Source organism: Mustelus asterias, chromosome 7 (genome assembly GCF_964213995.1).
Source record: "Mustelus asterias chromosome 7, sMusAst1.hap1.1, whole genome shotgun sequence".
Taxonomy (NCBI): Eukaryota; Metazoa; Chordata; class Chondrichthyes; order Carcharhiniformes; family Triakidae; genus Mustelus; species Mustelus asterias.
This window is the reverse complement of record NC_135807.1, coordinates 49762373-49776250: the sequence shown is the minus strand read 5'-3', so window position 1 is coordinate 49776250 and position 13878 is coordinate 49762373. Positions and strand designations below refer to the sequence as shown.

The following is a 13878-nucleotide window of genomic DNA, read 5'->3' as shown; positions in this document are numbered from 1 at the left end:
AGAAGTGGCAGACGGAATACAATGTGGAAAAGTGTGAGATTATGCACTTTGGAAGGAGTAATGGATTGGGCTACATTCATGGCCTTTTGTTGTTCCTTGCGGAGCAGGAGCCATACCAAGCTGTGATACAACCAGAAAGAATGCTTTCTATGATGCAACTGTAAAAGTTGGTGAGAGTCGTAGCTGACATGCCAAAATTCCTCAGTCTTCTGAGAAAGTAGAGGCGTTGGTGGGCTTTCTTAACTATAGTGGCGGCATGGGGGGGACCAGGATTGGTTGTTGGTGGCCTGGACACATAAAAACTTGAAGCTTTCGACGCTTTCTATGGGTATAACACTTTCTATGAATGTAACACTACATTCTGCACTCTCTCTTTCCTTCTCTATGAACTGAATGGTATGCTCTGTCTGTATAGTGAGCAAGAAACAATACTTTTCACTGTATGTTAATACATGTGACAATAATAAATCAAATCAGTGTGTCCTATGACCAGAACATCCCCCCCCCAGGCAAGTTTCTATACTTTAGAATAAGGGAAATGTGAGCCGCCAGTCCTGACAGGACTGTCTGATGTGAAGTGTCCTGCGTTCAACCCAAGGGGAGAGGAGCAGGAACTCGGGTGGGGGGAACGGGGAGCGCCCGGAGCCAGGAGCGGTAGGACCGGAAGTGGGTCGAGGCGCCGGGCTTGAGCGGGAACATTCGAATGGTCCCCTGCGAGCGGTATTGGCCGAGGATTAGCTTGCGGCTGTTGCCATGGAGACGGGGCCGGAAGGAAGCGGAGATGTTAGTGTGCACCGGACCGCAGTCCCCGGAGCTCGAGGTGAGGTCGCAGTGAGGGGTAAGAGCGCAGTTATACTGCACTGTCCAGCAATTAACCACTCACCCCCGGGAGACAACACAAAATCATGGCCTTTAACGCTGCAAGTTTATTTCGCTTTCATAAACAGTTTTGTTTATGAGTTACACAATATTTAAATAAAGGGGGACTGCTAATTAAAAATTGGAGAAATGTAACTTGCAGATTTCCACCTCGGGTGGTGATTCGAGCTGTGGTAATCAACTCTGTGTTAAGCATCCCCTGCTGCGCTCAGGAGCCCCACTCTGGCATGGCAGTCTCTAATACTGTAAGAAGTCTAACAACACCAGGTTAAAGTCCAACAGGTTTATTTGGTAGCAAAAGCCACTCAAAAGCCAGTCCAACGCCGGCATCTCCACATCATGGCAGTCTCTAACGCAGAGGGAGACTTTGGGCTGATAAGGTGCAGGACTCACTGGCCTCTCTTCCTTCTGGGCTTCTTGTTTCTGTTTGCCTCTTCCAAAGCCCTTGCAAACAGCTAGCCTCCAGAGCTCTCAGCCACCAGCAACTGCCTTCCAGCTGTCACTGTCCGCCATCTTCATATCTCGCTTTCAGGTGCTCATGCAGTGGAGGTATGAATGCTTAGCACATCGCGATCCAGTGACTAGTTAACCATAATCGGTATATGATCATCGTCCATCTGGCCAAGCCAGTGCACAAGTCATTGGCTGATTAATGGAAGTGTGTGGATGAAACTGGTACACTCCCATGATGTTGATGTTGCTTCATCATTGCTGACCTTGCCCATCATGTTGTCATCGAAAGAGGAGATCAGACTGAACAGCTTTGGCAGGCAGACAGTTTTCTCCAGCAGCTTAAACAGTCTGCCTCTGCTCACGTGTTGAATGCCTTGGGGAATTCTATGAAGGCAATATATAGTGGTCTCCTTTGTTCGTAGCATTTCTTGTATGGGGTCACTATCTTTCCATTACGCATATCTTGGGGCATTTCCCCCTTTCCTCCAGCAGAGATGGAGAAATTCATGCAGATGCTGCAGGAATGCTAGTTTCCCGTACTTGACATATCATTATCATCTGAAGATTTGTCAGTAAATGAAGGAAATAGCTTTGCTAAGCTATATGGGTGGCACAGTGGTTTGCACTGCTCCCTCAGCACCAGGGACCTGGGTTTGATTCCTGGCTTGGGTCACTGTCTGTGTGGAGTCTGTATGTTCTCTCTCTGTCTGTGTGGCTTTCCTCCAGGTGCCCCAGTTTCCTCCCACAGTCCGAAAGACATGCTGGTTAGGTGCATTGGCCATGTTAAATTCTCCCCCAGTGTGCCCGAACAGGCACCCGATTGTGACGAATAGGGGATTTTCACAACTTCATTGCAGTGTTAATCTAAGCCTACTTGTAACACTAATAAATAAACTTAAACTCCTCCGCTGTGTTCAATGTCCAACTCTTCCTGATAGGCAAGCCTTTTTATGGTCTGGAGAGCTTCCTCGATCACCATATTCCAGGGATAAAAAGTTTTTGCTTTTCAATTATGGAATTCTGCCCATCAAAATGTTTTTCTGACCCCCACCACCTCTTTTCCATTATCTGATGCTTCACTTAATCTGTGCTTGATCATAGAATCATAGAAACCCTACAGCACAGAAAGAGGCCATTCGGCCCATCGAGTCTGCACCGCCAACAATCCCACCCAGGCCCTACTGCCATATCCCTACATATTACCCATTAATCCCTCTAACCTACACATTTCAGGACACTAAGGGCAATTTTAGCATGGCCAATCAACCTAACCCGCACATCTTTGGACTGTGGGAGGAAACCGGAGCACCCGGAGGAAACCCACGCAGACACGAGGAGAATGTGCAAACTCCACACAGACAGTGACCCAAGCCGGGAATCGAACCCAGGTCCCTGGACCTGTGAAGCAGTGCTAACCACTGTGCTACCGTGCCGCCCATATGATGATGTACATATTTTGTTGATGATGTACATATTTTGTTCTGCCCATTGCCTCCACTGATTGGCGGCTGTAACATTGTCAGAATAACAATCATTGGCTGACAAGGTTTGCCAGACTCCCTAGACCCTCCTTTGTTACTTGCCCTGTGTGAGTATAGATGTTTGTTAGGCGTTAGGTGCAGGTTTTGTTGTTGTAGAGGCAGAGGATGTGGCAGGCACTTTCTTCAGAACTGGAGTGCAAATACCTGCCTCTGCGTTAGGTTGTTGGCTGGACAAATTGACTGCTTTAATTCGCATCTAGTACAGAAAATCATGACCATGACTTTTAAAAGATTGCGGGGATAAAAAAAACTTGGGTTGTGCTGAGGTCCACAGCATGAAGATGACCGGTTGAATTAGGCTAGGGACTCACAATCCACAAAGATGTTGTCTACTTTTCAGCAGTGGGTAAACAGATCAGGCGATCGTGATTGGCTGATTCTGAGAACAAAGCACTAACATATCAACCGTAACATGTCAAATTCTGGGATCAGCCTCTGTACAAGCGGGCAGTTAAAAATTAGGGTTCTATTGGACCAGGGAGGCTCAGTTATAAGAACATAAGAACATAAGAAATAGGAGCAGGAGTAGGCCATCTAGCCCCTCGAGCCTGCCCCGCCATTCAATAAGATCATGGCTGATCTGACGTGGATCAGTACCACTTACCCGCCTGATCCCCATAACCCTTAATTCCCTTACCGCTCAGGAATCCATCCATCCGCGCTTTAAACATATTCAGCGAGGTAGCCTCCACCACCTCAGTGGGCAGAGAATTCCAGAGATTCACCACCCTCTGGGAGAAGAAGTTCCTCCTCAACTCTGTCTTAAACCGACCCCCCTTTATTTTGAGGCTGTGTCCTCTAGTTTTAACTTCCTTACTAAGTGGAAAGAATCTCTCCGCCTCCACCCTATCCAGCCCCCGCATTATCTTATAAGTCTCCATAAGATCCCCCCTCATCCTTCTAAACTCCAACGAGTACAAACCCAATCTCCTCAGCCTCTCCTCATAATCCAAACCCCTCATCTCCGGTATCAACCTGGTGAACCTTCTCTGCACTCCCTCCAATGCCAATATATCCTTCCTCATATAAGGGGACCAATACTGCACACAGTATTCCAGCTGCGGCCTCACCAATGCCCTGTACAGGTGCATCAAGACATCCCTGCTTTTATATTCTATCCCCCTCGCAATATAGGCCAACATCCCATTTGCCTTCTTGATCACCTGTTGTACCTGCAGACTGGGCTTTTGCGTCTCATGCACAAGGACCCCCAGGTCCCTTTGCACGGTAGCATGTTTTAATTTGTTTCCATTGAGATAGTAATCCCATTTGTTATTATTTCCTCCAAAGTGTATAACCTCGCATTTATCAACGTTATACTCCATTTGCCATATCCTCGCCCACTCACTCAGCCTGTCCAAATCTCTCTGCAGATCTTCTCCGTCCTCCACACGATTCACTTTTCCACTTATCTTTGTGTCGTCTGCAAACTTCGTTACCCTACACTCCGTCCCCTCCTCCAGATCATCTATATAAATGGTAAACAGTTGCGGCCCGAGTACCGATCCCTGCGGCACGCCACTAGTTACCTTCCTCCAACCGGAAAAACACCCATTTATTCCGACTCTTAGCTTCCTGTCGGATAGCCAGTCCCCAATCCACTTTAACACACTACCCCCAACTCCGTGTGCCCTAATCTTCTTCAGCAGCCTTTTATGGGGCACCTTATCAAACGCCTTTTGGAAATCCAAAAACACCGCATCCACCGGTTCTCCTCCATCAACCGCCCTAGTCACATCTTCATAAAAATCCAACATGTTCGTCAAGCACGACTTTCCCCTCATGAATCCATGCTGCGTCTGATTGATCGAACCATTTCTATCCAGATGCCCTGCTATCTCCTCCTTAATAATGGATTCCAGCATTTTCCCTACTACAGACGTTAAGCTGACCGGCCTATAGTTACCCGCCTTTTGTCTCCTTCCTTTTTTAAACAGCGGCGTAACATTAGCCGTTTTCCAATCAACCGGCACTACCCCAGAATGCAACGAGTTTTGATAAATAATCACTAACGCATCCACTATTACCTCTGACATTTCTTCACCAGCTGAACTATCTGAGGAGGATGAGTTGTGATGTGTTACGATCCCTGATTGTCAAATTGTTGCCCTTCACCCTCCTGTCAGGTATATGAGCACAAAACCTTCCTTGTTGTTGATTCTGTTCGGAGGCTTTAGGAGCTGTTGGCAGATAGTAGTTTGCACAGTTACCTGTTTGATATGCTGCTGTTTAAGGTTGGAACAAGGTGCTGGTTACAATTACCAGATCATGCAACACTGTTTTCATTAATTGTTGAAGTCAGTTGATCAACCCTAATTGTGCAAGACCCACTCTCACTCTTTTTACCCCATCCTGAACACAAATGAGTGGATTTGAATGAAGCGTTTCAGCCGACTGAACACAAAACTGCTGAATTCACAAAGAACCCCAACAATGACAGTCTTCCATGGCCTTGAGCCACACACTGGCTTGACATGAGCTGTTGAAGGAGGCACAACCTGCTCTCAGCACCTGGGCATTGCTGATACTTTGATTGGGTTCAAATTGGGTTCCTTTTATAATGAGATAAAATCCCAGCCAGAGGAGCTGTGAGATTTTAAGTGCTAAAATAAGTCCAGGCAGTCTAAAAGATGTGCTGGTTAGGTGCCATGCTAAATCCCCCCTCAGTGTACCCAAACAGGTGTCAGAGTATGGCGACTAGGGAATTTTCACAGTAACTTCATTGCAGTGTTACTGTAAGCCTACTTGTGACAATAATAAATAAACTTTAAAACTTTAAAAAACTGCATTCATCTCACTGTGCGTCAGTTGTGGGGGGAGTGAATGTTTGTGGAAAGGGTGCCAATCAAGCAGGCTGCTTTGTCCTGGAATTTGTTGAACTTCCTGAGTGTTGTTGCACTCATCCAGACAAGTGGAGAGTATTCCATCACACTCCTGATTCATGCCTTGTAGATAGTGGACAAGCTTCGAGGTGCCAGGAGGTCAGTTACTCACCACAGGATTCTTAGCCTTTGACTTGCTCCAGTAGCCACAGTATTTATATGGCGAGCCCAGTTCAGTTTCTGGTCAATGGTAACCCCCAGGAAGTTGATGGTGGGGAATTCAGTGATGGTAATGCCATTGAGTGTCAAGGGGCAATGGGTTACATCCTCTCTTGGAAATGGTTATTGCCTGGCACTTGTGTTGCATGAATGTTAGTTGCTACTTGTCAGTCCAAGGCTGGGTATTGTCCAGGTCTTGCTGCTGTTGCATATGGACAGCTTCAGCATCTGAGCAGTCGTGAATGGTGCTGAACATTGTGCAGTCAACAACGGACATCCTTACTTCTGACCTCATGATAGATGGAAGGTTATTGATGAAGCAGCTGAAGATGGTTAGGCTTAGGACTCCTGAGATGATTGACAGCTGAGGACCTGCCAATGGATTGCCTGTGCGCTGACAGAGTGAATTATGCATTTGGCTCTTTATTTCTGCTAATGTAGGTTGAAAATGAAGAGCAAACTAGCGCACAAAAATGGAAAGCATGTTAATTCTTATATGCACAACTAACTCCCATAAACAACAATATGATAATGACCAGACAATCTGTTTTTGTGATGTTGATTGAGGACATTGGCCTGGATACCAGGCTAATTCCTCTGGTCGTCTTTGAATAGTATCATAGGATCTTTTACGTCCGCCTGAGAGCACAGTTCAATATGTTGTTCAAAAGATGTCACCTCTGGCAATGCTGCACTCACTCAGTACTGCATTACAATATTGGCTTACATTTTTGTACTCCAGTGTTTGGAATTAAAAATAATCACATTGACCCCTTGGGAGTACAGCCATTTGTTGTAATTGAACCAAGCAGTTTTATTGTAGGACAAAGGTATTTACTTAAAAACAAATTCAAGGGGAAAGAAATCAGTTTTTTGTTGCTTGAGCTAGTTAGAATGGAGATACTGACTTGTGATGTAAAGGTATTAAGGGACATAACAAATAGTCAGGTAACTGGAATTGAAATAGTTTCCTTAGTTTACAGCAATTAATGCTGACATGAGTCTCATCTATGCTTTCATTATCTCCAGGCTTCATTTCTTCTAAACCACCTTAATTCTGATGTCTTAAATTCTATCTAAATCTGGCATGCCATGCCCTTTATTAAGCTCTGCTAGTTTATCACAGTTGTCCTGCAGACTACCAAAAACTTCCTGATTCCCCAAAGCACTCAACTGAACTTGCAGATCCTTCTGTGCCTTGCTTCTGTACTTCAAAAGGCTCCTGAGAACCTGTCTTTTTGACCATATTTTTGGTCACATTTCATAACCTGTTGACACTCGCACAGGGTCTGATTGCTCTTATTAATACATTGGGATGTTTTATTGTATTGTAAGATGCTAAATAAATGCATGTTTATGAGTAAACTAAATGCAACTGTAACTTTTATTCTGCTAAAATTACAGAAATAATTACATCCTAGAACAGTAATTCAAAAAATGGAAATGTAAGTTTGAGTATATGCTTATCGTTCAAAGGCAGTGTCTTCTGTCTGGTGCAATTGAAGAATTGTACAGTGAGTAATGCAATCAAATGTTTGAGTAAATTGAAGTTTTTTTTCTTTTTCTGATTAGCGTTCAAATAACTGACAGTTGCACTATATAATGAAGTGGAATGGCACATGATAATCAATCATCCCAGGAGCTGTGTCTGATAGATAAAACTATCACCAGGTATATGGTTATTCTTTTTACTATGCTAATTATTTGAATGTTCAAAGAATAAATTTATTAGAATAGTTTATATTTTATGCTAACTTTGTGACTATCCAGCAGGAGACAAATATTCTTAAGTCATGTATAATCTTAATTGATGCTTTGCTGCCAAAAAAAGATTTTAAAAATTATTTCATAGGATGTGGGCATCACTGGCTAGGCCAGCATTTGTTGTCCATCGCTACTTGCTCTTGAGAAGGTGGTGATGAGCCACCTTCTTGAATCGTTGCAGTCCCGTGTAGTTTAGGTACACCTGTAGTGCAGTTAGGGAGGAAATTCTAGAATTTTGACTCGGCAACAGTGAAGGAATGACACAATATAGTTCCAAATCAGGAAGGTGTGTGGCTTAGAGGGGAACTTGCAGATGGTGGTGTTGCCATGCATTCACTGCCCCATCCATATGGGTGAGGTCGCAGGATTGGAAGCTGTGGTCAAAAGAGCCTCGGTGAGTTACTGCAGTGCATCGTGTAGATGGTATACACTGCTGCCATTGTGCATCAGTGGTGGAGGGAGTGAATGTTGAGCGTGTTAGATGGGGTGCCAATCAAGTAGGCTGCTTTGTCCTGGATGGTGTAGAGCTTCTAGAGTGTTGTTAGAGTTGCACTCATCCAGACAAATAGAGAGTATTCCATCACACTTGTGACTTGTGCCCTGTAAATGGAGCTAGGAAGTGAGTTACTCACTGAAGAATTCCCAGCCTTTGATATGCTCTTGGAGCCATAGTATTTATGTGGCAGGTCCAGTTCAGTTTCTGGTCAATAGTAACCTCCAGGATGTTAATGGTGGGGGATTCAGCGATGGTAATGCTACTGAATGTCAAGAGAAGGTAGTTAGATTCACTCTTATTGGCGATGGTCATTGCATGGCATGAATGTTACTTCAGACTTGAATCAGCTAAAGTCAAGAGCATAAACAATAAGCTTTCACTGGAATAAAACCTGTATCTAGTTTAGCAACGAAACCATTGCAATTGCCCAAGAATCTCAAATAAAGCAAATGATTGTAAAATCTCTGTCACATCTCCCGTTCGTTCATATGTACCTTTGTTAAATACTCTGATTGCAGTTTTGTTTTTATGAATTGTGGAACCAAGTTTATTGTCGTAGATTGTTTTGTAACTTCACCTTGGCATCCTGAGATAGTTAACAGCCAGCGAACAGGTATTTTTTCAGGCTTCTTTCAAAGCCTATCCTTAAGCTATTTGCTTGAGGGTTTATAATTGGATTTGTCCATTTGTTTACTCTATTTACTGAATTGCTTCATCTGAGACTGAAATATTGATACACAAATATTCTTTATCACACAATGTTACTTTTTGGTGTCTGCTCTTGGTGAGTTTCTAATCTTAGCCATTCCAAATACTGAAGGTTATGACTGGAGATGAATTACTATTTTTTTGTGGGCAAGGAAGATTTGACCAATTTACTCTGAGATCTGGCGATGAGCGCATAAGTGACAGAAAGAGAAATACATTGTCTGTTTAACTTCTTGTAAATGGTATCTGAAAGGAAAGGGATAAGTAAAACTTATTCTCGTCAATTTGTTAGATTCTATTTGATGGTTAAGGTAACGAACCATTTGTTAAATGGTACCAATCTAGCCTCTGAGTCTGAAACTGCACTGTTAGAAATCAATTCTTGACAGTGCAATGAATGGAGTTATCCAGCAAACTGCTTGCAAACATTGAGAGTGGGTGCTTCCCTTCTCCTCATTGATTTATGGGTTGTGGGAAAACCCTTCCTGCCAAGTAGGGCTAATTAATAGGAGTGTCCACAAAACAAGCTGTCAAGACTGTTAATCAGCCTGTGCATCCTGGGGCACACTGGTGGCCTCACAACGTCAGGGATCGATTCCAGCCTTGGGTGACTGTCTGTGTGGAGTTTGCACGTTCTCCCTGTATCTGCGTGGGTTTTCTCTGGATACTCTGGTTTCCTCCCACTGTTCAATGATGTGCAGGTTAGGTGAATTGACCATGCTAAATTGCTCCTTAGTGTTCCAATCGGTGTAGGTTTGGTGGATTAGTGGGGTAAATGCATGGGGTTACAGAGATAGGTCGGAGGGGTTGGGCCTGGGAAAAATGCTCTGTCGGAGAGTCGGTGCAGACTTGATGGGCTGAATGGCCTCTTCCTGCACTGGGATTCTATGATTCTGTTGCTTTGAACTAGTCATCAAGTGTGAAGACTTTTAAACCTTAACTCCATGGTTGAGCTTTAATTTTTAATCAGTTGAACAGTCAAAATCTAACTAAGCTTGCATTTTCACAGAGCTTCTCGCATTTTCAGATCATCCAACACACTTCACAGTCAAAAATTGCTTTCTGAACTGTTGCTTTGTAGGCGAGTGAGGCTGCCAGTCTGCTCTCACGAGATAAATAACTTGATAATCTGTTTGAGGTATTTCACTTGAGGCATAGCCGTTGGTCAGAATTTGAAGAGAACTTCCCTGGTCCACTCTGCGTGATGCCATGAGATCTTTGAGATCATTGTCTAAGCAAATGACTTGGTTTAACATTGCATTCATAAGGTAGCATGTTTGATAAAATACTGTGTTTAAGTGTCAGCCTAGGTTCTTGTGTTCAAGCCAGTGGAGAACCCCTGACTTGGAAACAGCACAGCATACTGACTCAAGCTGACATTGAACAAATATTCTTTTGTAGTTTTGCACACAACAAAAAAATCTTCTCCCATTTCCAATAAAAGTTTCTTTTGAAATGATTTTTGTGACTGTTATCCACCCTGCATCAAATCCAGTTATTATAACAAATAAAATATTTTTGCTTCAAGTTTGAGAGATTTCTTGAAAATGTTGGGTATATAAAGCTTTCCCAATTGTTATTTGATCACACCTACTTGGAAGAGGATTTTTATTTTAAATTTTTGAGTAACATGGCCTCACTCTAGCTGATGCCTTTTTCATTTCTAAGTTCACTTTAAGAAACACAGGATGTTAAATTTAGCTGTAGGCAAGGTCCATCTAAAATGATGGACCCTAAAACTCCGTGTTCATGAACTTAATTGAGTTGCAGTGAGCAGGATTTAGCATCAGGTTTGTTCGTTTTCTCCGCTCTTTGTGGCGATTTCAAGTTTGGCAAACAATAGATCAATTCATTTTGTCTCTAATGCATTATTTATCATGCCAATCTTAAAATGAATAATAAATTGATGACAATTAGGCAATTATTTGTAGAATTGCTTTATTTCTACAATTAATCATTGCAGCTGACACTATTGCTTTTAAAATATTCTACCATTTATTGAAATCGTTTACCTTAATTAAGTATTTTAAGCTGGTGCTCATTCACAGTGATGTCAATTAATTGCTTTCCAGGATGTTGAACACCTAATTAACTCGATGTATTAACAGTGAAAGCTAGCTTTGTTCAAGATGTATTCCTCAAACAATGCTATACATTGGTCAGTTACCGAGCAAATAATTTAAAAACGCAATAATGTTTTCTGTGAATGTTGCTGAATGAAGAGCACCAGCTGTTAAATTATTTGCTCAATGAGCAAATAATTACTGGAATTGTTTATGTTTGTCTTTTTGGATCGAATGGTACTTTTGCATTCCTTGCTGCTGCACATGAGATTCAGTAGGCAAATAGAAATGATTTATTTGGATGTGTACTTTAAAGAATGGGGCTAAGCCCAGAAACAAAGAATTGATTAAATTGCTTGTATACATGTAGAAACATACCACTTTTTTATTCATTCATGGGATGTTGGTGATGCAGGATTTTATTGTCCATCTCTAATTGCCCTTGAGAAGATGGTGGTGAACCGCTGCCTTGAACCGCTGCAATCCATGTGATGTAGGTACACCCATGGTGCTGTTGGGAAGTGAGTTCCAGGATTTTGACCCAGAGGTAGTGAAGGAACAGCAGCATGTTTCCAAGATGAACTGGTGTGTGGTCTGGAGGGAATGTAAATTTAATTAAATCTCCCTCTGATTTCTGAATCCAGTCTTGGGATACCAATTCTCTCTATTCATAAGGCTTTCTCCTTCTGCAACCTCATCTAAGATGATGCAGTGGCTTGTTTCAACGAATCAAAATTTACTTAATCAATTGTCACTCTTGCACCCTTCATTAAGGTTGCCGTATCTGGCTACAGGTTCTAACACGTTCTCCATCTAAGCCCACATTAACACTTCTAGTTAATTATGTTAAACATCTTGGCCTTGTTGTATGTGAACACCATTTCCACAATTCATCATAACCACAACCTTTATACCTATGGCACTTTTATCACTTTTGAATACCTAACACAAATCTTGCCTAACCTTCAAAATTTTCCTTTTTTCACCAACCAGATTTCCAAGTGCCCCAATGCCTTCCTTGCAAAAATATCTGTTTTGTCCTCGGTGAACCTTTGCCCTGAGAAGGCACTTATCCTTGGCAACATTAGCCTGAGCCATAAATACTTGTATCCTACTCACTTGGCTTGTCTGTCCTCCATTTGCTTCACAGCCTCATCCTTCATACAATTGTATCTACATTACACACATCCCATTGAACTTTCTATCACAGAAAATTACATTTCAAGGTCATAGTTACTGACTGGACTGTTTCCAATCGCTGCCTTGAAATTTACTGTAAAAATACCAATAAGAACTCATGGTGTTGGGTGTAATATATGAGCATGGGTATAGGATTGACTAACTAAAAGAAGACAGAGAGTTGCGATAAGAGTGGATTTTCAGGATGGCAACTGTAACTAGTGGAATGCCAGAGGGATCAGTGCTGAAGCCACAATTATTTACAATATATGTTAATGACTTGTACAAGGGAAGTGAAGGTACTATTGCCAAGTTTGCGGATGATGAGTTGTGAGGGTGACACAAAGGCTGGAATTTTACCGCCCTGCTTGCCATGGGAATCGAAGCAAGCGAGAGGGCGGACAATGGGAAGTTATGTTGACCTTGGGTGGAACTTTACAGTTTTAGGATGAGCAAAGCCGTAAAATCCCATCCAACAAGTCTACAGATGGATATAGACAGTTTAAGTGAGTGGGCAAAAACTTGGCAGATGGAATATAATGTAGGAAATGGAAGGTAATGCACTTTGGTAGGAAGATAAAGGAGCTGAATATTATTTAAATGGAGAAATACTACAGAAAGCTGCGGAATAGAGGGATTTGGGGTTCCTCGTGTATAAATCATTTAAAAGCTTGCATGCAAGTTCAGCAGGTAGTAGGGGAGGCAAATGGAATATTGGCCTTTGTTTCAAAGGGAATGGAATATATAAATAGGGAAGTCTTGCGAAACCTACACAAGGCACTTGTTACACGACACTGGGATTACTGAATAGTTTTGGTCCCCTTATCTAAAGAAAAATTTACTGATATTGGATGCAGTCCAGAGAAGGTTCATTAGGTTGATCTCAGGTATGGGGGGATTTTCTTATGAGGAGAGATTCAGTAGGTTATACTCATTGTAGTTAGTGTAACATATAGGATTCTCAGGGGACTTGACAGGGTAGATGCTAAGAAGTTGTTTCTCCTTGTAGGAAAGTCTAAGACCAGAGGGCATAATCTCAGATTAAGGGATCACCCATTTAAGACAGAGATAAGGAAGAATTTCTTCTCTGAGGGGAGTGAATCTGTGGAATTCTTTACCACAGAGGCTGGTTCGTTAAGTATGTCCAAGACTGAGAAAGACATATTTCTAATCAGTAAGGGATTCAAGGATTATGGGGATAAGGCAGGAAAATAGAGTTGAGGTATCACATCAGATCCACCATGATCTAATTGAATGATGAGACAGACTTGATGGGCCAGATTACCTACTTCTGCTCCTATGTTTTATGGTCTTATTGTCCACTTCTAACATTTCCATTCTCACTTATATCCACCAACTCCTAATTTGCCCTTTTCTTAACTTGATCTTTTTAGCCTGTACTATGGTTATCTTAAATTCAACATGAGTGTTTTCTGTCCCAAATCACTTTTCTCCCCTATTGTGCTCCCACTACAACAACTGTCTTTGTGGTTTTATCCATAGACTAAAGACAAGAATACATGGAACACTTTTAAGTTTCCTTCTGTTCATCAATCGTGATCCACTGACACTCAATTCCCTAGGAGGGTTTGGCAGCCCCAAATCTTTCTTTTCAGCATAAACTGCCTCTTCCTCTTGTCCTAAGGAGCTTTATACATTTGTTTCTAAAATTAAGACCGCCTTCTGTATCTCATCTGCTTTTGTCTTCCTTCCCCTGCTGCTCTCCATTTCCCCAAACTCCTAAATTGTTTCTG

At 42.4% G+C, this 13878-nt stretch overlaps 1 protein-coding gene across 1 annotated transcript in view; it reads left to right on the top strand.

Annotated features, from left to right (window-relative positions):
• The first annotated feature begins 807 nt into the window (after window positions 1-807).
• The window catches only part of lrrcc1 (leucine rich repeat and coiled-coil centrosomal protein 1), a 160825-nt gene continuing 147754 nt past the window's right edge, over window positions 808-13878 (top strand). The window contains exons 1-2 of the mRNA XM_078217047.1: window positions 808-838; window positions 7487-7585. Of these exons, the coding sequence (XP_078073173.1) occupies window positions 7527-7585 (59 nt within the window). The 5' untranslated portion in view covers window positions 808-838; window positions 7487-7526. The remainder of the gene's footprint in view (window positions 839-7486; window positions 7586-13878) is intronic.